The sequence below is a fragment of the Candida metapsilosis genome, assembly GCF_017655625.1.
Source record: "Candida metapsilosis strain BP57 chromosome Unknown scaffold1, whole genome shotgun sequence".
In the NCBI taxonomy this organism is placed as follows: Eukaryota; Fungi; Ascomycota; class Pichiomycetes; order Serinales; family Debaryomycetaceae; genus Lodderomyces; species Lodderomyces metapsilosis.
This window is the reverse complement of record NW_027138159.1, coordinates 1,342,598-1,365,356: the sequence shown is the minus strand read 5'-3', so window position 1 is coordinate 1,365,356 and position 22,759 is coordinate 1,342,598. Positions and strand designations below refer to the sequence as shown.

Sequence of the window (22,759 nt, the reverse complement as noted above, 5' to 3'; positions counted from 1 at the left end):
GAAAATAGGGGTTATACCCTATACTATTCAACTATTGTAGCAATATGACCAAAGTCAATACCCTATATACGATATATACGATGATAATGATGTTCTTTGTATGTACGTCGTATACTATATTATGATACACAAAAATATATATATCCTACTTACACAAATGAGAGTCCATATAAATATAGATCTCATGATACTACAATATGTGTATAGATCTACAATGTCTCTTTTAGCATAACAAAATGTACTAAAAGAAACGGCTGTTCTTATTATTTGACATTTCATTGAGTTTTGCCAAAGTGCACGTCACGTGCGTAAAATGTGCAATCACGTAATTATCACTCAATTTTCAGACACATACAGGTATACATATATAGCGAGATAATGTTTAAATGCTGCTACTACTGATGTACCTGTCAGCCTGTGTAAGGTAATGTGATATATATATATACCTGAGTTTTATGTACTTACACTTTTGCGACACTGGAAGAATAATTCGCGACACTGGATAACGTAAAACCAGAAAAACCAAAATAAACCAAACCAAAAAACCTTTGCAACAACAACAGACTTTAAGGACTTCAAATCAAGAGAGTAGTACTGAGATACGCCATTTGTTATTCAATTACATAGACACCAAACTATTAATCGGCTCAATCGTATATCCCCAACATGTCACAACAGCAAGAAGAACAGCTACCGAGTAACAACTACTTTGAAGATAACAAACTTCAGGGACTAGACCATGAGGATGACGATGATGATGATAGGATTGACAAAGCACTTACTCAACTAGATATGTCAGATCTTGATATGGAAGAAGGTGAACTAGATCTAGGTGATGATGATGATGACGACGAAGAACCTTTATTTATTCCTTCGGACGATGAAGATGATGACGAGTTTAAAGATATGTCTTTAGATGAAGATGACTATGACGATGAATACAATTTCAAAGACGCCCTTAAAGGAGCCAGCAATTTCAAAGTAAGAAATAGAAGAGAAAAGTTATCCAAACACAACAAGTCATACTACAGAAAACGAATGATGAGGGCAGATAATCGAGAATTGGACCCAGAAGTACGAATGAACTTGTCACTTGCAAATGAAGCATTCGTTCGTAATGACTTACAAGTTGCACAACAATTGTATGTTGATGTGATTAAAAAAGACCCCAAAAACTTCAGTGCTTATAAAGCAATTGGTGAAATTTATAAATCACAGGGGAAACTCGATGAATGTTGTAGCTCATGGCTTTTGGCTGCTAATTTACATCCATGGGATAGTGACTTTTGGGGCCAAGTTGCTGAATTATCTAATGAGTTGGGCCATATCGATCAAGCTATTTACTGTTATACAAGAGCCATCACTTCAGATACTCGAAGAAGCGCAAATTACATCCTTGAAAGAGCATTACTTTATAAAGAAAAGCGACAATTTGGTAAAGCTTTGGATGGATTTCAAAAAATCAGACAATTGTATCCTCAAGATACAAATATTATAAAGTACTTGGCAGGAGTATATCTGGAACAAAAACGTTTAAATGATGCCATCAACTTATACATGCGAATATTGGATCAAAATATTAATCCTGATATTGAAAGTGAAGAGTTGTATCCAAAGTTTGATTGGCCAGAGTTGAATATCTTGCTAGAGTTGCATGTTCAACATCGATCTCTTAAGCTTGGTATCAATGTATTGAAGCTTGCGGCAAGATGGATTCAAGGAAGATTGGATGAAACTTGGTGGGATGAAAATGATGATTCTGAATTCGATTCCAAAAGGCGATTCAAGAAGCTAAATCATTTAAAATCTTCTCGCGATTTAGCTGACTTTAAATCAAAACCATACGATCTCCCTATTGATATAAGGTTTAAATTGGGGACACTTAGACTAGGATTAAATCAAAAGGAAGAGGCAATGCATCATTTTGAATACTTATTAGATGATAATCAGACGGAAATTGCTGATTTGAATTTTGAAGCTGGTAAACAATTGCAAGAATTTGGATACTATGAAGAAGCATTAACGTTTCTCACACGTGCATTTGGTAATGAAGAATTAGTTTCTAGTTTTGACTTGGTTTCATTATTGGGTAAATGCTATTTTGAAATCGCTGATTACACAGAGGCAAAAGAAGCCTATGAAGAGTTGTTAACTCATTCACCAAATAATGTTGATTTTAAATTGGCACTAGCTGAGACATTGTATCATTTGGGTGATGATGTACGAGCTGAAGCATTGATCAATGAAGTACAGATGGTTAATCAAAAGAACTGGCAAAAGGATAAATCACATGATGAACCGGAAACAGCTGCAGCTGCTGCAGCTGAGGGTTTTTCATTGATTAGAAACAAGTTTCGCAAAGCACCAAAGCGGGCTAAACTATCTGAACAAGAAAAGGAAGAAGTTGAAGCTAATGCCAAGAGGAAAGTATTGGAGAAATATGGTCGTATGGAGAGATTACAAGATTCTATGAACTCAGGAGATCGAGTGGCAATTGCAGCATGGATTCAATTGGCATCTCAATTGATTGAAATGTTTACCAGCATCAAGAGCTTCTTTCCTAAGGATAGATCAAAGAGATTTAAAGGAATAATACGGTACCGTACTCGTAAAGACATCGATTTGGATGAGAAATTAGCTCGTGCTTATAACTTGTTGGAAGGTTTTAATCTGGAGGAGACATTTACTCGTCAAACTTTAGTTTCCAAAACTGAGTTTAGAGGATTAACTTATGATCAATGGTTTGATATTTTTGCTCAATTTGGGTTACTTATGTCCAAGTATGAAGATAATACCGAATATGCTGATGATATTATAAACATTGCCCTATCGGTAAACATTTTTGTTCATGACAAGAGTAAAGATGCCATGTTGAGATTATTGAAACTCATGTTTGGAATTAAACAAGAACAAGCAGCAACTACGGTATTTCACAATATAAGAACTTTCTTACTTCAAAATCAATTTTCACCATACATGTGTCGATTATTCTTTTGCTGCTACTCTTCAGGAGCTATATTTGCGGAAACGTTTTCCTGTTATAATCATCAAAAGTTTTTCCTAAGACAGATTAAAGCTTATGACTCGTGTTATACTAAGGAACTGGTTTCAGGTATGCCTAACATCACTGCTGATGTTTCCAATATCGAGCTAGGCTCTTCACATCCAGATTTGATTTACATTTATGCCAACTTATTGGGTGGGAAAGGAAGTCATTCCTCTTTAGTATTTTACCTTAATCGAGCTTACAAGTGCTTTTCCAAAGATTCAATGATTTGTCTTGTATTGGGATTGGCTCATGTCCATCGATCAATGCAAAGATTAAGTTCAAATCGACACATTCAATTATTACAAGGAATAAGTATCTTGTTGGAATATAAAACCAACAGACTCAGAACTAATCCATCCATATATGAGGTACAAGAAATTGAATACAATTTTGGACGATTATTTCATATGTTGGGATTAACAAGTCTTGCTGTGGGTCATTATAATAAAGTATTGAAGATTCTGGATGATTGTGGAAAGGATATTGATGAAGATTATGATTTGAAATGGGAGGCTGCTTACAACTTGAGCTTGATTTACAGTGTTAATGGGAACTCACAGATGGCTAGACATTTGACTGAAAAGTACCTAACTATGTAATATATACTATGTAGTGTATACTATGTAATGTTCTGTAAACCTTTGGTGATGCGAAAAATCATCATCACACAAAATTTGAAAACCTCATCAAACTAAAACTATACTCCATATCAGTCAACAATGGTTAGAGTAAAACACAGATACATCCTATTCGAAATCATCTACCCCCCCTCTGCGACCACCACCACCACCACAACCACAGATGCACCCACTACCAACGACGCAACCCAATTCACAACCTCACAAAAAACCGCCCTCCTAACCCTCCACAAACCCTCACCACCCTCAATATCCCACAAACTGATCCTCCAAGCCATCCGAAAATCCATCCAGGACCACTACGGCGACCACGGCGCCGGCTCCGCAGGGATGCTAATGACGCTCAAGTACTTTTCAAACAAGACATCAACGGGGATAATACGATGTGGCCGGGGCCAATTTGAAATGATTGTGGCGGCGATGAGTTTGTGCAACTGGGTTGAGCGGGAGCGCGTTGTTTTCAATTGTGTTCATGTGAGTGGGACTATTAAGAAGTGTGAGGAGTTTGGGGCGAGGAGGTCAAGGGAGTTGATGAGGAGGATTGAGGGGCATAAGGGCAAGTCGTTAACGATATGAGAGATGGGGAAAAATACAGAGCAAGTAAAACTAGCTCCAGCAGCGGGATGTTTGAGCAGTGCTTAAGGTGGAAGCTGGTGTTACTATGATGCATATATTCAAGCCAAGTTAGAATAAGCTACCATACACAGAGCCCTACAAAACAGAGTCCCTTTTGTATAATCTAGTCTATTATCTAGCACCCATTATTAATATAAGATTTAAACAAGTTGAAAAACTCATCAATTGCATTCTTGTCCCCTAGAGTATAACTTTCAAATTCGGGTAAGTATCCAATCACAGCAGTCACTTCATTACTTGATACCGTAGTCATGTTTAAAACAAAGTTGTACAATACACCAGCATTAGCGCCAAAGTACATATCTTTAAATCGATATGTATCATTAGAATCAGCAACCTTACCAAGATTGGATATAGTAATCGTTGGACGACCGCCACCTATTTTGCCAATCTTGTCATTGAAAAATTTGGAAAGATTGGCATATTGCAACATTCCAATTGTTTTGAATCCATATTTAGTCTTGATATCGTTTTGCAATTGAGTATGGAAATCACTCATAGCTGTCAATACACTGTCATCATTGATAGGTGGAAGAATAACGGGATTACCGCATACCATAGTCCCGTATTTGAAATTTTTAATATCATCATCGTAATATCTTCGACCATTAATCGCCACATATGAGTTTGTTTTGAATTGTGTTTGCGGGTCAATAGCTTTAAATATAGTCTCTTGTAACGCTTTAATAAAATAGACATCAAAGTATCCGGTCAATGTGATTCCTTTAGATCGACAGAACTTGGTTATTGCATCCACTTTGGCTGAATCAAATTTCATAATCTTGTACTTTGTAGTTAAATTCTTAGTCACTGGCTTTGGATTTTGAAAGAACGGCAACTTGTCATCACTCGAATAGATCCAATTTGAAAGCTTTGAATAGAACGGAAGGTACTGTCCTAAGTAGTGATTTAAAATTCTGGTATAATTGGGGAAATACAAATCAGTAACGACTTCAGAAGCTGGAATAAGCTTGGATGGTAAATGATCAAAATCTGATACATAATCAAATAAAGTCTCCTTCACTTCTGCATCATCTACTGAGCCAGCCAACTGTTTAGATAAATCCTTTTGGAATTGGACAGCCGATAATCCATCATATTGCGAATGGTCAACATAAACAGACAATAATTGATCACCACTACTCTTTTCTTCAAATACAATAATTCTCCACAATGGCAACTGAACATTCATTGGCAAAGTTTGTTCATTGAGATACTCAAGAGTAGACTCATCAAACTTGTCGATAGTCTCATACGTCACCACATCATCAAATACAATTCGATCAAGTACTCGTACTTTCCAATTATGAAAATTATTCTCCTCATTATCAGTATTAGCAATCTTGAAGAAGTTTTGAGCAAACCAGCTATTTTGCAAAATAAGACCTCTCAATGCGATCGACAAGTGACTTTTGGTTATTGGTTTATCGTATTTTACGGTGATGTTAAAATTACTGTAGAATTTCCCAGTTCCTCGACAAATGTAATATCGTTCGTTGAATTCAGGGTTTCTTGTATGTTGGGGTTTAACCATTGCACCGTTGTAGCAAATATATTTAAAATGAACTAGGTGATGTAGAAGGTATTTCCTTTTGTATTGTTCCTCAAAGGTTAGTATGACTCAAATGACTCAGAATTTTCTTTGGCACAATACGGAACACCGTTTCCGCGTTTATAAAATTTCCAAACATGGCGATCAGTGATATCTGCGGTTCATTAGTCATACATAGAAGCAAGCTATGTTGAAAGGATTCATATGAAGAAAAGAATGTCGGAACACTTTCTTTCCTTCTTGAATTTCATTGTATAATAGAAGAGACCTTGATGAATGGGATGTCTCATTGTTAAAAATTGAGTTCATCCATCTAAGCGCATAAAATATGCGTTTATGGTGATTGCCATAGACTTCTTTCATCAACTTTCGGAAGGGTTGAAAAAAAATGTCGATACAACACTAATCTTTGCTGACTTTATACTCAATTGATTATGAAAGTAGACTATACGTTATACTTGGTGACCGACTCCACCATGATTCCAAGCTCCTCCACTTTTCTCAAACAAGTGGAGGATGCAGTCAACAATGGAGTCACTTTAGTTCAATTGCGAGAAAAGGACATATCGACATTAGACTTCATTGAGAGGGCAAAACATGTCCACAAATTAACCAAACCTAAAAACATTCCATTGATTATTAATGATAGAGTTGATGTTGCATTGGCGGTGGATGCAGAAGGTGTTCACGTTGGTCAAGATGACATGCCAGCAACTTTGGTGAGGAAATTGATTGGACCAAACAAGATTCTTGGTGTAACTTGTTCATATCCTGAAGAAGTGAGACAAGTTGTTCGTGAAGGAGTGGCAGATTATGTTGGATTGGGCACAACATTTGCCACAAACACTAAAAAAGATGTAAAAACTCCTGGTGGTGTTGGCCCAATTGGGATTAGAAAGCAATTGCATGAGTTGAGTAAAGATATTCGGTGTGTGGCAATTGGAGGTATAAATCATTCCAACGCTAATAGAGTTATACATCAATGCCGCGTTGGTGATAGAGGTCTTGATGGAATTGCCGTTGTTTCTTGCATTATGGCTAATGAAGATGCAGCAGAAGCAACGAAAACATTACGTGCTGAATTGGACTATACACCAGAGTGGGCAGTAACCAAGACATTTGACAAGGACATACCAGAGCACTCTATTATCAAAAATATGACTAATCTGCATCCATTGGTGCATCACATTACGAACAATGTGGTTAAAAACTTTAGTGCAAATGTTACATTGGCAATTGGAGCATCACCGATTATGTCAGAGTTACCAGAAGAGTTTGATGAATTTGCTTCTGGTATCCCCAACATTGGACTCGTTATGAATTTGGGTACGCCAAATGCCGAATTAATGAATATATTTTCCACTGCATTGAAAGTTTATAACAAGTACAACAAGCCAATTGTTTTTGACCCTGTTGCTTGTGGAGCTTCAAAAGCGAGACTTGAAAGTTGCAGAAAGCTTTTAAATCAAGGGTTTGTAACTGTAATAAAGGGGAATGTAGGGGAGATCATGAGCATTTGGAAACTTACGCCATTCTATCACGAAGACGTTGATGACGGTGAGAACCATATGCGAGGTGTGGATTCCATTTCAAATGCTAAGGATGCTGAAGTGTTAGAGAAAGGGGTCCAAGTTGCAAGTACTTTTGGCTGCACGGTTGTAATTACTGGCAAAACCAACTACATAATAGGCAGTGACAAGAGAATGGTACAAGTGCCTGGTGGAGATCCGGTTATGGGCAGTATAACAGGTACTGGATGCTCCTTAGGAAGCACTATTGCATCGTTCTTAGCAGCTGAAAAAGCCAACCCTATTGTTGGAGGAGACATTTTGAAAGCTACTGAAATAGCCGTAAGATTATATAACAAAGCTGGTGCAGAGGCAGGTAAGATATCACAATCTCCTGGCTCTTTCATGATTACCTTCCTTGATAAGTTAAGTGAAGTTTCACAAAATCCAGAAAAGAACGTTTAAGTTTTATAGAGTATATATAGTAGAATGTATGATCGGAGAGGCAATTTTGCAACTCTCTAAATAATTGATGTGGCGCGCGCGAATCAAAATAAATAAATATAACCTTTCAATCTCTTCAGTCAAACCGTTTCGAATTCAAACATGGTGAAGAAAGGTAGAGGTCAGTTTCCTATCAGGAAACCAAACAGACCATCACCAGTTGCAAATGTTGGCAAAATAGGCTCCCTCATGCGATATCCAGATCGAGATTACGCAAACTCTTTACTTCATGACGCGATCAAACAACTAGCGCCGCTTATACACGAATACAACTTCAAAGTAGGACTTGTGTGTGAGATGTTTCCTAAAAGTGAAAACTTACTAGGTCTTAACGTCAACAAGGGCCAAAAGATTATGTTACGGCTACGGTATCATCACAATGATAGACTGTTTTTACCAATGAGTGATATTCTAGGAACTTTTTTACACGAGCTTACGCATAATGTCTATGGGAAACATGATAAAGACTTTTACGACTACCTTGCAAAGTTGGAGACACGATTCGATGAGCTTAGATATGGTAGAACAAATTCCAACTACCGGTGCGAAGAGAATAGACTCGGTTTGGGACGACTACTGTCTGGTGTTGTTGATGTGAGGGCCAAAAGACTTGCTGCAGTGACTAAAAATGGGTTCAAAGCGGAAACAAAGGTTTTAGGACTGGCTTCAGTCACTAAACCGAGGAGTCCTCGCGAGGCGATGTTGGCAGCAGCTCTACGACGTTTAGAGGATTCGAAACGGTGTCACTCTGATCGTGATCGACAAAGTGAGGCTCCAGATGAAAAGGAATTGGATATTGTGGATCTAGATGATGATTATGGATCAAACAGTGACTCTGATGTGGAGGTTGTTGAGGTCGTAAAGACAGGAAGTAGCAGAGACAACAATGATGATATAATTGTAATTGAGTAAATCGATCAAAAATTATTCAAGTCGCGACTGTAACTTTTCTTCACCTCATTTCTTCTTTAGTCCGAAATATGATACCATGGCAATGCATTACTAAACTACTATTCACCTTATCCATCATTATTGTTTATGTCTCAGCAGATGAGGATAGCTCATTGATAATTGATTTGAAAGCACCTTGGAAAAAAGTGGATTTCGTGTCGAATTTTGTAGAAAGCATTGCCGGATTCAATTCTTCACTATATGTTCCAACGTTGGAAGCCATTTTTGGCCTTGGAGAATTAGAGGAAAGTGATGAGAGAACAGATAAGGCGATATACGACCACGTTTTACATCAACTAGCACTTGACCCAACATCGATCGATTACATCAATTTCAATCTCGTCAACAAAAAGCATTCTCCGCGTGTGGCTTCGCATTACACTCACTACGAAGGGATATTACAGCAATTAGGCTCACGATTGAAAACACAATGTGCTCATGATTCATTTGGAAACGAGGTTGAAACAAAGAATGGACTTGTCCCTTCGTGGGTGTTGTACAACGACAAGATATATTGCTCAGTCAATGATTTATTTGCACTCCAGACTGATAAATCCAGCCAAGAAACTTTTCTATTTGACAGAATAGTTGGTCATAACAATGAATCTCCGTTGTTGGCATTTTATGGTGACCCTACCGTGGACCAAACAAGGGAATTTCTCAAGGTGTTATATGAAGAAGCTAGTAGTGGGAAATTGAGATTTGTATGGAGATATATTCCACTGGTTAGTAAGCAAGTGGATGCATTGCCAGGATATGTGGTAGAGCTACCTGTAACAGATGCTAGATACTCTCCTCGTTCAACATACGAGTTGAATAAAGATTTTGAGTCAATTGCAGCTTCAACTGCCATTGCAAGAGTGACCGGAGATATCACTGACATAGGTATCAAGCTTACATCATTTCTTTTATCAAATGGTTTGAAAATAACAAAGTTTGGGCAACTTAAAACAATGTTAAACAATATGCCAAAGTTTTATTCCTATTTGAATAAACTACCACAACTGGTTAGTTATAAAAAGGTTAAATCAAAAGTGGTGGGCAACGAGCAAATAGGGTTATCAAAGGAGTCATTTGGGATTTACATAAATGGCTCTCCTATTCATCCATTGGAGTTGGATGTATACAAACTAGCGGATAAAATCAAAGAGGAATTGACAATGATGCAGGATCTCATCAAACTAGGATTCAACTCAGTCCAAGCGAAGATTTTATTGTCAAAATTTGGGTTACTATCTGCAGTCAAGCAGGCTCAGTTCAGGACTGGTAATACATTGATGGGAAACAATGAAAACAGGTTCAAAGTATATCGACACAATTTCAATCGGAAATTTCCATCCAAGGGTGGTGTCATATTTATAAATGACATTGAAAGTGACACTAATTATGCCGAGTACTCAACTGATCGTCAAGAAGCATATCTTGGTGCTGAGTCTCGAAAACTTCAACATAATCAAATCCCCCCACTAAAAGAAAATGTGCATGACTTGATATTTGCGTTGAATTTGGGAAGCAAGAAACAACTTAAAGCGTTTTTCACATTTTCAAAGCTTATATTGGATTCTGGTATTCCTCAACAAGTTGGTATTTTGCCGATAATTGGTGAGGATCCTTTGGATGAGCAGCTAGCAACACGTCTATACCACATCGCTTCATTACTGGATCAGAAAGAGGCACTTGCGTTGCTTTATAAGTATATGGAGTCATCAGGCCCAGATGAAACTGAAGAGCTATTAGAGAAAGTAAACTTACCAAGTGGGTTTACTGTTGACTTTGATACTGTATTGAACAGGTTTTCAATTGATCAGCCATCGGTTATTGTGAATGGGGTCATCCATGATCTTTTTATATCCAATTGGCAAGTTTCATTGAGCAGACAGATTGAGCAGGATAATTCACTTATCAAAAGTCAATTGAAGCTGGGAGATGTAAAGGGCAATCTCAAGGATGTCTTGTACAACAATGCTAAGCTGGAACGGAATTTGCGAATTCATCCATTAGACCCTAGTGATATCATTTACAAGAAAATTGATCAAGAGTTGATAAAGTCTTCCATAGTTTTTAGAAAAATTGATAAAGAATTGGAGAACCATGCAACTATATGGCTAATTTCAGACTTTAGCGATAACAAAATGGTTGACCAGCTTATCAATTTATTAAACCTTATGAAGCGGAAGCCAATCCAGGTAAGGGCTGTTAATGTGGGAAACACAAATATGTTTTCAAAGTTGGCGGAAAAGAGGAGATTGACTGCTTTAACGAACTCGGAAATCAACAATGTCGTATCGACTTTAAAAGAAAGTGAATTATCAACTGGCTTAAATGAAGACGTTTTACATCTATTGGAAAAGAAACATTTACCAGTTAGACATTCATATTTGTTGGTGAACTCCAGATACATAAGACTTGATCCTGTCATTTTGGATGTAAAGGAATTGTCACAACTAATTGAATATGAGCAAAGCCAGAGGTTAAAGTTGGTAAATGAAGTTGCTCTCACATACGTTGATGAATTTCCCCAGCCGTTGTATGAGTACAACCTGATCGTATCTGGGATTCATGACATGGATTGGTTTGACTTGGTCTCCAGTATAATAACAAAATCTTTCCATGTGGATGACAAGACTTTTATTAGTGACGTGAACAGATTTGATTTTAACTCCTTAGATATGTCAAATCTGATTGACTATAAAAAATTTGATGAATCAAAACCAGTTGATGTGTTGGTTATAATTGACCCTCTTGAAAAGAAGTCCCAAAAGCTAATCAATATCATTGATGCTGTGAAGGACTTTTCTTTTGTCAATGTGAGAGTCTTGCTTCAGCCAAAACTTGAATATAAACGAGATGAATTGAACGAACGATTTTATCAAGGCGTGTTCCCTCCATCTATACCGCAATTCAAGGATAACGGAAAATGGGAAGATAGAGACTTGGCACAGTTTTCTTCACTCCCAGAAGCAAATTACTCGATCAATATTGATGTTCCTAAGCGTTGGGATGTCATTGCCAAAAGCTCCCTGATTGATGTGGATTTGAACAATTTCGAATTGAATAAGCGCTCTTTCTCCGTCTCATTTGAGTTGTCAAGTTTACTTGTCGAAGGAAGTGCAAGAGATATTCATACAGGTAAGACACCAAAGAACTTACAACTACAATTATCAAATGGTACAAGTTCGGTAGATACTTTGGTTATGACAGCATTAAATTATTTCCAATTGAAAGCATTACCTGGTGTACACTCCCTTAGTATCATGTCATACCACTCATTGCTATCTGCTTCAGATAATAAGTTTGACCCAAATCATGTTGCGTTTGAAGCAGTGCCGGTTCCTCTATTTTCATTAGATGGAGTTGTTCTTCAGGTCAGAGTCACTCTGAACCAAGAGAAAGCTGTCATAAAGAAGCAGCATGCGGATGTCAATATCTTCTCAATTGCTGGTGGTCACGAGTATGAGAAACTACTCAGCATAATGATAGCCTCTGTTAAGAAACACAATCCAAGAAAACTGATCAAATTCTGGCTTTTAAACAATTACATCTCTCCACAATTTAGAGCATCAATGCCGCTATTGAAGAAACAGTTTGAGGTTGAGATTGAGTTGGTAACATACAAATGGCCAAGTTTCTTAAGGAAACAGACTAACAGACAAAGAGAAATTTGGGCCTACAAGATCCTATTCCTTGATGTTCTTTTCCCACAGGACCTTGATCGTGTTATATTCATTGATGCCGATCAAATCTGTCGTACTGATTTAGATGAATTGGTGAATATGGATTTAGAAGGTGCCCCTTATGGCTTTACTCCCATGTGCGAATCAAATCCGAAAACTGAAGGTTTCAGATTTTGGAAACTGGGATATTGGTCTGATGTGTTACAAGATGATTTGAAATATCACATCAGTGCATTATTTGTTGTTGACTTGCCCAAGTTTAAATCGATTGAAGCTGGTAATAGATTACGTGCTCATTATCAGAAATTATCGAGTGATCCAAATTCATTGAGCAACTTGGATCAAGATTTACCAAATAATATGCAGAGACAAATTAAGATCAAGAGCTTGTCTCAAGAATGGCTTTGGTGTGAAACTTGGTGTTCTAGTGAAACGTTAGACAAAGCCAAGATGATTGATTTGTGTAACAACCCACTTACCAAGGAGAACAAGGTTGATACTGCAAAGAGATTGATTCCTGAATGGGTAGATTATGAAAAAGAGGTATCAGTTTTAATTGATCAAATTGGCGTCACTAAACATGAGGAAGAAGAGGAAGAGATCGTTGTTGCCAACGATTCTTCACACAGGGACGAAAATGAGGAGGAGGACGACGACTTCTATCATGATGAGTTATAGACCATACATAGAAGTTAAAAAAAAAAAAAATGGAGGTTTTAGGTATTTCAACTGTAGATGTTATACGAACAAATGAAAAACAGGTGAGGTCAAACCTGGACCTTCATATGGACACATATGCAAATGTATGCCAGTTTGTCAGGTGGCATGTGTTCCATCTTTGTGCTTCGGAACAAAATCATACGAACATTTTCCTCATTGAAAAAAAAAAGTTATACGACGAATATGACATGATTTATCAGAAGCCTATTTTCTAACCAGAGTTCAATTCAAATTCCTATATAATTACCTGCATTGTCCCTTCTTTGCTTTGACAGACTTTCATAAAATATACTTCGTCAGCACCTTCTATAACATACTCACTTTTCCAACATCAATAGCAATGGTTGTTTCCCCAGATAAGATCCATGATACTTCATTACCAATCAGAGAGCGGATGGAAGCCCTCATTCGTTTAAAGCAACAAGAGATTACTCAAGCATTAGCAGCAGTTGATACTGTTCAATTCCACACTGATTCATGGACTAGAGGTGAGAATGGCGGTGGTGGACAATCAATGGTTATACAAAATGGAACTACTTTTGAAAAAGGTGGTGTCAACATTTCCGTCGTTCATGGTAAATTACCACCACAAGCAGTTCAAAGAATGAGAGCAGATCATGCAAACCTTAGAGGTAGTGCTAGTGATGGCAGTGTTGATTTCTTTGCTTGTGGATTATCCATGGTTATTCATCCTCATAATCCACATGCTCCTACTACTCATGCAAATTATAGGTATTTCGAAACTACTGATCCGGATACTAAAAAGATTCAAGCTTGGTGGTTTGGAGGTGGTGCAGATTTGACTCCATCTTATTTGTATGAAGAAGATGCTAAGCTTTTCCATCAAAAGCATAAAGACGCATTGGATAAGTATGATGAGACATTGTACCCAAAGTGGAAGAAATGGTGTGATGAATACTTTTTTATCAAACATAGAGGAGAAACTAGAGGTATTGGAGGTATCTTTTTCGATGACTTTGATTCGAAACCAGCTGATGAAATTTTACATATAATTGAAAGTTGCTTTGATGCATTTATTCCAGCATATGTACCATTGATTGAAAAGAGAAAGGATACACCTTTCACCCCAGAAGAGAAACAATGGCAACAAATTAGAAGAGGTAGATATGTTGAGTTCAATTTGGTATTGGATAGAGGAACTCAATTTGGTTTGCTCACTCCAGGATCGAGAGTTGAGAGTATTTTGATGTCGTTACCAGGTACTGCCAGTTGGGTTTATGATCACCATCCTGAACCAGGTAGCAGAGAGGATCAATTATTGCAAGTTTTGAAGAATCCAGTCGAATGGGTGTAGAAGCAAATGAAGAAAACTGTTTTAAAATTGTATATACTATTACGATGTAATGTTGAAACCGAAAAAAAAAAACGACTCAATAAAGTCTATGAGGATTTGTAGGCTGTAATTGAAACTGGTGAAGCAGATCCAGATGGAGTGGAGTATGAAGCAGATACAGTTGTAACAACTGTAGAACCATCATTAACCAGTGTAGTAATGTTTGGTTGAGATAATGGACACCACCAGAAAAAGTTCATAAAAGCATTATCCAAGGGGTAAATCTTTTTATTGTCTTGAATTTCAATTACAACTGGAATGACTCCACCAGTTGGAATATTGTACAATCTGTGTTGAACAACAGCCAAGACTGCATTGAGAATACCTCCATGTGCAACAACACTAATGACCTTGTCATCTTTAGCATCTTGAAAAATATCAGTCAACAAAGAAGCAGCACGGTAGTAGATGTTTTCAAGTCCTTCTCTATAAATTGGACTCCAAAGCACATCTTCGCTTTGGAAACCGTCTTCAAAGTTGAAACCAGGGAAGTGTTGCTCAATGTATGATCTATCGTGTCTTTGACTTTCACTATCAATACCATAAAGTTCCCTAGCAAATTCCTTAATGGTGGCGGTTTTATGAGGCAAGTTTAACCAAGTTTCTTGCCAAGTTTCCAAGGTTCTTCTCAAAGGACTGACGTAGAATTTATCAGGGTGAGGGAACGCGGTAGTGTTTCTAATTTGATTAACAAGCTTTTTAATTTGTTCATGTCCCTTGGGGGTCAATTCAGCATCGTACCATTCAATACCATCTTTACCCTTTTGAAGGGACCAGTAACATTGCCAATCAATAAGATCAATACCCAATTTCTGTTGGGCAATATTATGCCATCCTTCACCATGTCTTTGTAAAAAGAAGAGCTTTTGGTTTGGTTTCAAGCTTGAAACAACATCACTCCAGCCATAGTTATCATTCAATCCAAATTTTGAGTTATCAACTAAGAAATCAGGAATCAATGGGTTGCTTTGTTGGAAAAATTCTTTTGAAGAGTCAAATGTAGGGAGGTAATTTGGCTGAGCAGCAAAGGCCAAGTTGACAAAAACCAACGCAGATGTAGCTAAAGTGGAAATCATCGTCACTGAATAGAATTTACCTTCTACTCCATTGCTTCTTTTTGACCTCGCTTTATATATATCTTACTGTTTGGGCCCCACGTGGGGACCTCAATTGTAATCTGCAAGTGCAGACAGAAGCATATATTGCGTTTATTGTCTAGCCGAAACAATAAAACTGTGATTGCATTGTTTGTAACGCCAACCGTCCATTATTACTTCCGCTGAATATCCGCACCCCAGCCCCTTAATTATAGAAGAAAAGGTACGGAAAATTCCGTTTTGAATGCAAAAGCGGCATTAAGCCATCAATTTGACAATAGGCTAAGAGCACACGATGTCATCATGCAATGGCTAGTGAAGAAGAAAAATAGCGTTCTTTGTGTATTAATTAGTGATACACGTGGGTAAAATTGATACTTAGGGGCGACTATGCACATACTGTGGACCCTGTGCCTTTGTGGTAGTAGTTGTAGTAGTAGTAGTAGTAGTAGTAGTAGTGGCAAGTCTTTATGTTGTCATTGTGGTTAATATTTAATCTTTAGTGCAGGTCACATGACTTCTTTGGATTTTTTTTTTTTTTTCTGTTGACAAAAGCAAAAGAATCGTAGATACAGCCTTGGGAACCATCCACCAATCACATACCCTACGCTATGACAATATACACATTCTTTATCTTTGATCGTCATTGCAACTGCATATACAATAGGGAGTTTACACCATCACCAACACACGACAAGCCCACTGGTCAAATCAACAAAAACAATGACGCTGACAACTCCAAACTACTATTTGGAATCCTATACTCACTCAAAACAATAGCCACAAAACTCATTTCATCATCAGATGATTCAGCACCACTCAATGAATTGAAACAATTAACAATTGGTCAATTTCGAATTCATTTCTGGGAATCTTTAACTAGGTTTAAGTTTGTTATAATTACTGATTTACATGTACAGTCTTTACAACTGGAGCTTTGGCAATTATATTCTCAGTTTTTCATTAGATATGTTGTTGAGAATGCGTTGCTGCCGGTTGAATTCAAATGGAAAGAGGATGATAGTTTGGGAGAGAATGAAATTTATGGAAAGATAAACAATGGACGATTTATTCATGAGACTGATCAGTATTTGAAGTCGTTGCCCATATTCTTATAGGAATAAGATTAGACCTTTTTTTGACGCAACGTAGACACATATTGGTATGAGACAGCTTAAAGTAGAGAAACTCAGTACTATAATTTATGAAACCTTTTACTCTGACGCAATGGTTATGATACCTTTGCATGAAAAATTGGTGCGAATACTCTGTGAATTTTTTTGCGGCAATTCACATCCACATACTAGTGGTCGTACGAAAGACAACAGAGTCGCGATAACTACCAAGTAAAGGATCTCTGATCTACGTATATCCAAGTCAATAAGTCTATAATCAAAAATTCAATCATCTATATCAATTTGTTTTATATACAGAAACCTCTTTCAACTCCATTCCACTCCACCTTCTTCCCCCCTAATTGAAATCCTTATTCTGCAAATTCCTCGTCATTGCCGGCAAAGCAACCCTAATCCCATCCAACTCCTTCGACATCTTAACCTGACACCCCAACCTCGAAGTCTCCGTCAACCCAAAAGCCAAATCCAACATATCATTCTCATCATCACTAGGTTCAGGAATCTCATCATAGAATTCCGGATCAACAATTATGTGGCATGTAGAACATGCACATGATCCACCACATGCTCCTTCCATGTCTAAATTGTGAGCTTGGGCTATATCTAGTATATTGTCTCCCTCGGCGACTTCATAGGTATATTGGTTACCGTCTTTCGTGATGAATGTGATGTGGAGTTCTTCACCGGGGTTGGGTTTGTGGAGGTGGCCGTGATTTAGTATTGGTGATGTGTGAAGTTGTGATTTGAATAATAATGGAGTAGCAGCGATGCGTGGGGGAAAGGTAAGAAGGCGGTTGGTGATTTGTTGTGATTGTGAAATTGATCCAAGGGTGGAATGTGGGACATTTCTTATTTGTCTTTGGAATATACTTCTTATCATTTTTGGAGACTTTAGTGGGTTCTAGTTATTGTTTTGATTTGGAGTGAATGTGTCCTGGGTTTGTTGTTGTGAAAAAATGACTCTGAATTTTTTTTTCTTCTGTTTCTTCATCATCATCATCAATCTTTTAGTGAGATGCACATTTTGTGAAACACCGTTCCGACCTATAAAATACTTCCGATTATCAATACAAATACAATAATAAATACTACAACTGTCTTAACTCCGTATACCTACACATTTCTATCATCTCAAATAACAAAATATCAAATTACATCTAAAAAAGACACACAACCTTTCATACACAGTCTCTCACCTCTCTCACTTAAACTTACTAAAAAGAACCAAAAAAATCAACAAAATCAAAACAGCAATAATAGCATAACTAATAAACTTATTCGCAGTTAACCTCCGCCCCATACTCTTCAAAGTCGAAATACTCCGATCAACATACGAATCAGCCTGCATCAAAGTATCCCTAGCCCCACCAATCTGTTCACGCTGTGATCGCAAATCATTCAAAATGTTGCCGCCAATATTCTCCGTCTCTAATGCAATACGATGACTGTCTTGTAATCTCTGTGAGGATCGTTCCAAGGATGACTGGTTATTGAGTAATTGTTTGCGTTGTGAATTGGATACTCCATCTGCTCCTTCATCGTCGTTGTCGCGGTACCTTGATCCAAAGAGCTCGTGTTTGTCTTGGGAATCGCTAAGCTTCTTGTACTTGTCCTTGACTTCGTCGATTTGGGACTTGTATTGACGGATCTTGGTGTTGTATGAAGATCGTTGTGTCGTGGGCAAGTTTTGCACTTCAATGGTCATTTGATCGAGTGCTTCTAATGCTTCATCTGCTGCGGCCTCAATTGCCTTGAGGTAAGTCTGACGTTGTTCTGTATGAAGGATGAGTTAGTATTTAGGTGCATTCAAAAAGTGTAGTGGTTCCCTGCCACGTAATAGAGGCGGGGAGATATACGCCCTGACTCTAACTGATACATACCACCTTGTACTGACTCTATTTGTGATGTCTTTGCTTTTGCTTCTTGTAAAGCAAATTGAAAATCATTTTCATATGTATTGAACGAATCGGACATCCTTTGCTGTTTACCTCTATTGATTGTGGTATTGCTATTAAAGTGACGAAACGCAGTTATTTATTTCTGACAACAAAATTACGCAAAGCAAAGACAAAAAGAGACAACAACCACCAAGGGCGTGTACAATTACCAAAATATTAACGCAAAAAAGGTCCTCTATTAAAGTCAAACAACATCTACAAAAAACTTCCTACTTACTTATCATGAAGTCTAGTTTCAAATTCATCTCCTGAAACATTATCATCATCATCAGTCCTCGACTTGTACTTCTTAAAAGCAGCTTTAACTTGTTCCAAAAATTCATCATCAACTTCATCACCAGAATCAATTGATGCACCAGATTGGGTCTTTTGCAACTCAGTCAATTCCTTCTTTAAAATCTCATCAGTTACACAAACACCATGGTCTAATCCATCAAATTGGGTACAAACGGCAGCTTTTGTAGTAGCTTCTTCTTCATCATCATTGAGATCCAATGCATTAACTGTTAAATTCAATAATGATTTACCTGATTTTCTTCTAACCAATTTACCTGAAAATGGACCTGATTTAGGTCTATATTTTTTAACATCTTCATCAGTACTGGCACTATCATGTAACAAGACCGACGAGTTTCTTCTATTGACGGGTGTTCTTGGAGTCTTTGGTATCCTACAAGTAACACCATTATCATGAATCCATTTGGCAACAACCGCAGTCCACCCACATTGATGTGAAGCTCCCAAACCTCTTCCGGTATCCCCATCAAAATATTCATAGAATGGAACATAGTCTTTGAAAAATGGATCTTTGTTAACCAATTCGTCATCACCATTACATGCTCTATTGCCATCTTCATCAGGTAAGAACAAGTGAATCAAACGATGTTGAATCTCTTGAGCACATTGTGCCAAGTTGAGATACTCACCAGATCCAGTAGGACATTCAACTTTCAAATCAGGACCATAGTACAAGTAAAATCTTTGCAATGCTTCCACCAACAAGAAATTTGTGGGGAACCAAATTGGCCCTCTCCAATTGGAATTACCCCCAAACATACCAGAATCAGATTCACCAGGTAAATACTCAACTTTAAATGTTTCTCCATTAACTTCCATAGAAAATGGATGCTCTTTGTGATACTTTGATAATGATCTAATTCCATATGGTGATAAAAATTCAGTCTCATCCAACATTCTCCGCAAAATTGCCACAAGTCTTTCTTTTGAAACCAAGGCCAACAACAATCTCTCGCCAACACCCCTTGTTTCCATTGATGCAATAGTTCTTTCAGCAACTTCTTTTCTATGATGCACAAACCAATCCAATCTCTTTTTAAATGATGGGAATTTTTCCAATAATTCCGGCTCCAAAGTCAATGAAGCATAAAGGGGGATTAAACCAACCAACGACCTAACTGGTAGTGATTGAGTATTATGATCACCATATCTAATAGCATCATAGTAAAACTCATCTTCTTCATCCCAAAGTGAATTCTTTGTAGAAGATTCATTATCACCTTCACCACCTCTAAATGTCAATGCATCAGCAATAACAACAAAATGTTCAAAAAACTTGGAGGCTATATTTTCATAAACAGGTCTAGTCTTGGCCAATTCCAATGCGATATTCAACATTTGTAACGAAAAGAATGCCATCCATCCAGTGGAATCAGCTTGTTCTAAATTACCACCCGTTGGCAATGCTTCAGATCTATTGAAAACACCAATATTATCCAACCCTAAAAAGCCACCTTCAAAGATGTTATTACCCTCGGCATCTTTTCTATTAACCCACCAAGCAAAATTCAACATCAATTTTTGGAATACTCGTTCCAAGAAATCAATATCTTCACGGCCATACATTTTCCGTTCAATTTTGAAAATTCTATACGCGGCCCATGCATGTACTGGTGGATTCACATCACTGAAATTCCATTCATAAGCAGGAATTTGTCCATTAGGGTGCATATACCATTCTCTTAACAAGAGATCAATTTGATTCTTGGCAAACCATGGATCAATCATGGCAAATGGAATACAATGGAATGCGGTATCCCAAGCAGCGAAAAATGGGTATTCCCATTTATCAGGTAAGGACAAGATATCATCAATGTATAAATGTTTCCATTCCTTGTTTCTACCATTGGCACGATTAACTGGTGGTTTAACAGTATTCGGATCACCATAAGCCCAATAATTATGAACAAAATGATAAAATTGCTTTGACCACAATAAGCCAGCAAATGCATATCTTTGAATTTGTCTCAATTCATCACTAATTGGCAAAGGAGACACTTTCCAATAAAATTGATCAGCTTCATTTTGACGTTTACTGAAAATTTGATCCAATTTGTATTCATCAACATCGGAATTGTCCTTGGTGAATTTATAACGAATGGTTACATAGTCTCCTGGTGGTACACCACCATCTTGATCAAATACATACCAAGCAGCAGCTTGTGTACCTTCTTTATCTGGATTCACAGCTTTTTCATCCCCACGAACCACCAATTCATGAAAACCGTCTTTAACAAACTTGTGTTTATTCTCTTGTCCGTATAGCTTCTTAAAGTTTGTTTCATTGTCAGTAAATACAAGTCTTGGTTCAACATCAGGTGAATCATCATGAATACCAGCCGATGGAGCAAATGACAAGTACCGTTTACCAAATTTATGAGTTTCAACTTCAATTGTATAGTCATTCACTTGTTTGACATGAGGCTTTGGTTCATTAATACTTTCTTTAGTACCCCAAGCCCAAGTATTTCTCAAAACGACATTTGGTAATAAATGCAATGGAGCTGGTTTATCACTTCTATTATAAGCTGTAATTCTAAAATACAAATCATCGGGTGAGTCTTTAGCACATTCAAACACAACATCAAAGTATTCATTATTATCAAATAATCCAGTATCAGTGATTTCATATTCCTGCTCCAATCTTGATCTTTTCGCATTTTCTTCCTTCAATTCTTCATAGGGGAACTTATTTTGAGGATACTTGTATAAGTACTTCATATATGAGTGAGAAGGAGTATTATCAAGATAATAATACAATTCTTTGACATCTTCACCATGATTACCTTGATTATTAGTCAAACCATACAATTTTTCCTTCAAAATGTCATCTTTACCATTCCATAAAGCCATAGTGATGTTAACCAATTGACGTCTATCAGAAACACCAGCTAATCCATCTTGAGACCAACGAGAAACACGAGCATAGTCTTCGAATTTAAATGAATCCCAAGCATTTCCATCACTACTATAATCTTCACGAACAGTACCCCAAGATCTTTCTGATACGTATGGACCCCATTGTCTGTATTTAATGTCTTTTAATCTCTCTTCCTCTGCAGTTAAACCAGGCATTGTTGTAGAAAGAAGGAAAGAAAAGTAAGTGTGTTAATTTGGTTGTAAAATATAATTTGTGGAAATGGAAAGGGAGATTTTGTTCAACAAAAACGGAAGAATGAGAAGAAAAAAGACCGAGAGAAATAGCAGCACTAACTAAAAATAAAACTACAGTATTATTACATACATATATATATACATATAATACATCGGATAAACCTAAAACTACTTCAACAACACAATTGTAGTACTATACTATCAATCTATTACTACTACTAGTAGACTACTAATATTATCTTCCTATTAGTAATTGATATACTTTGTATTTGAGTAGTATAGAGACCAATTTTACAAATGACAACATGAAAAGAATAGTAATAATAAACACAAAATCAAACAATACGCCTTTCTCCTTGTTTTTAAGTTGCTATTGCATATTAAACACCCATTGAACACTAACTAACTAACCAACTAACTAATACTAAACTAACTAAACTTACGATACTAAAAGACTACACACACACTCTTTACCTTGACACTCTCATATCAAACGAATCAACAAGTAGTACCACTTGGTTAGAAACAAGCAAAAGTAAAGATTCAATTTACGGATAATAGCACAAAACAT

General features: G+C 37.2%; 9 protein-coding genes across 9 annotated transcripts; 6 read left to right on the top strand and 3 right to left on the bottom strand. All coding sequences in view use genetic code 12, as the record gives it.

The window, feature by feature from the left end:
* Window positions 1-666: 666 nt before the first annotated feature.
* TFC4 (transcription factor TFIIIC subunit) lies at window positions 667-3,648 on the top strand (the record flags this gene model as incomplete). Its single annotated transcript, XM_067694972.1, has 1 exon — window positions 667-3,648. The coding sequence occupies one exon, from the start codon at window positions 667-669 to the stop codon at window positions 3,646-3,648; it is 2,982 nt and encodes a 993-aa protein (XP_067550616.1).
* Window positions 3,649-4,438: 790 nt separating this feature from the next.
* I9W82_000590 (alcohol O-acetyltransferase) lies at window positions 4,439-5,857 on the bottom strand (the record flags this gene model as incomplete). Its single annotated transcript, XM_067694971.1, has 1 exon — window positions 4,439-5,857. The coding sequence occupies one exon, from the start codon at window positions 5,855-5,857 to the stop codon at window positions 4,439-4,441; it is 1,419 nt and encodes a 472-aa protein (XP_067550615.1).
* Window positions 5,858-6,309: 452 nt separating this feature from the next.
* THI6 (bifunctional hydroxyethylthiazole kinase/thiamine-phosphate diphosphorylase) lies at window positions 6,310-7,848 on the top strand (the record flags this gene model as incomplete). Its single annotated transcript, XM_067694969.1, has 1 exon — window positions 6,310-7,848. The coding sequence occupies one exon, from the start codon at window positions 6,310-6,312 to the stop codon at window positions 7,846-7,848; it is 1,539 nt and encodes a 512-aa protein (XP_067550614.1).
* A 141-nt stretch (window positions 7,849-7,989) lies between these two features.
* On the top strand, window positions 7,990-8,799 carry I9W82_000588 (metalloendopeptidase; the record flags this gene model as incomplete). The annotated part of the gene is made up of 1 exon (XM_067694968.1): window positions 7,990-8,799. One exon carries the CDS (start codon window positions 7,990-7,992, stop codon window positions 8,797-8,799), a length of 810 nt encoding a protein of 269 aa, XP_067550613.1.
* Window positions 8,800-8,867: 68 nt separating this feature from the next.
* KRE5 (Kre5p) lies at window positions 8,868-13,190 on the top strand (the record flags this gene model as incomplete). Its single annotated transcript, XM_067694967.1, has 1 exon — window positions 8,868-13,190. The coding sequence occupies one exon, from the start codon at window positions 8,868-8,870 to the stop codon at window positions 13,188-13,190; it is 4,323 nt and encodes a 1,440-aa protein (XP_067550612.1).
* A 382-nt stretch (window positions 13,191-13,572) lies between these two features.
* Window positions 13,573-14,547, top strand: HEM13 (coproporphyrinogen oxidase; the record flags this gene model as incomplete). The annotated part of the gene is made up of 1 exon (XM_067694966.1): window positions 13,573-14,547. The coding sequence occupies one exon, from the start codon at window positions 13,573-13,575 to the stop codon at window positions 14,545-14,547; it is 975 nt and encodes a 324-aa protein (XP_067550611.1).
* Window positions 14,548-14,633: 86 nt separating this feature from the next.
* Window positions 14,634-15,662, bottom strand: I9W82_000585 (phosphoglycerate mutase family protein; the record flags this gene model as incomplete). Its single annotated transcript, XM_067694965.1, has 1 exon — window positions 14,634-15,662. The coding sequence occupies one exon, from the start codon at window positions 15,660-15,662 to the stop codon at window positions 14,634-14,636; it is 1,029 nt and encodes a 342-aa protein (XP_067550610.1).
* Window positions 15,663-16,294: 632 nt separating this feature from the next.
* I9W82_000584 (TRAPP subunit) lies at window positions 16,295-16,801 on the top strand (the record flags this gene model as incomplete). Its single annotated transcript, XM_067694964.1, has 1 exon — window positions 16,295-16,801. One exon carries the CDS (start codon window positions 16,295-16,297, stop codon window positions 16,799-16,801), a length of 507 nt encoding a protein of 168 aa, XP_067550609.1.
* Window positions 16,802-17,156: 355 nt separating this feature from the next.
* On the bottom strand, window positions 17,157-22,149 carry I9W82_000583 (uncharacterized protein; the record flags this gene model as incomplete). Its single annotated transcript, XM_067694963.1, has 4 exons — window positions 17,157-17,497; window positions 18,122-18,592; window positions 18,700-18,827; window positions 18,995-22,149. 4 exons carry the CDS (start codon window positions 22,147-22,149, stop codon window positions 17,157-17,159), a joined length of 4,095 nt encoding a protein of 1,364 aa, XP_067550608.1.
* Between the last annotated feature and the right edge of the window lie 610 nt (window positions 22,150-22,759).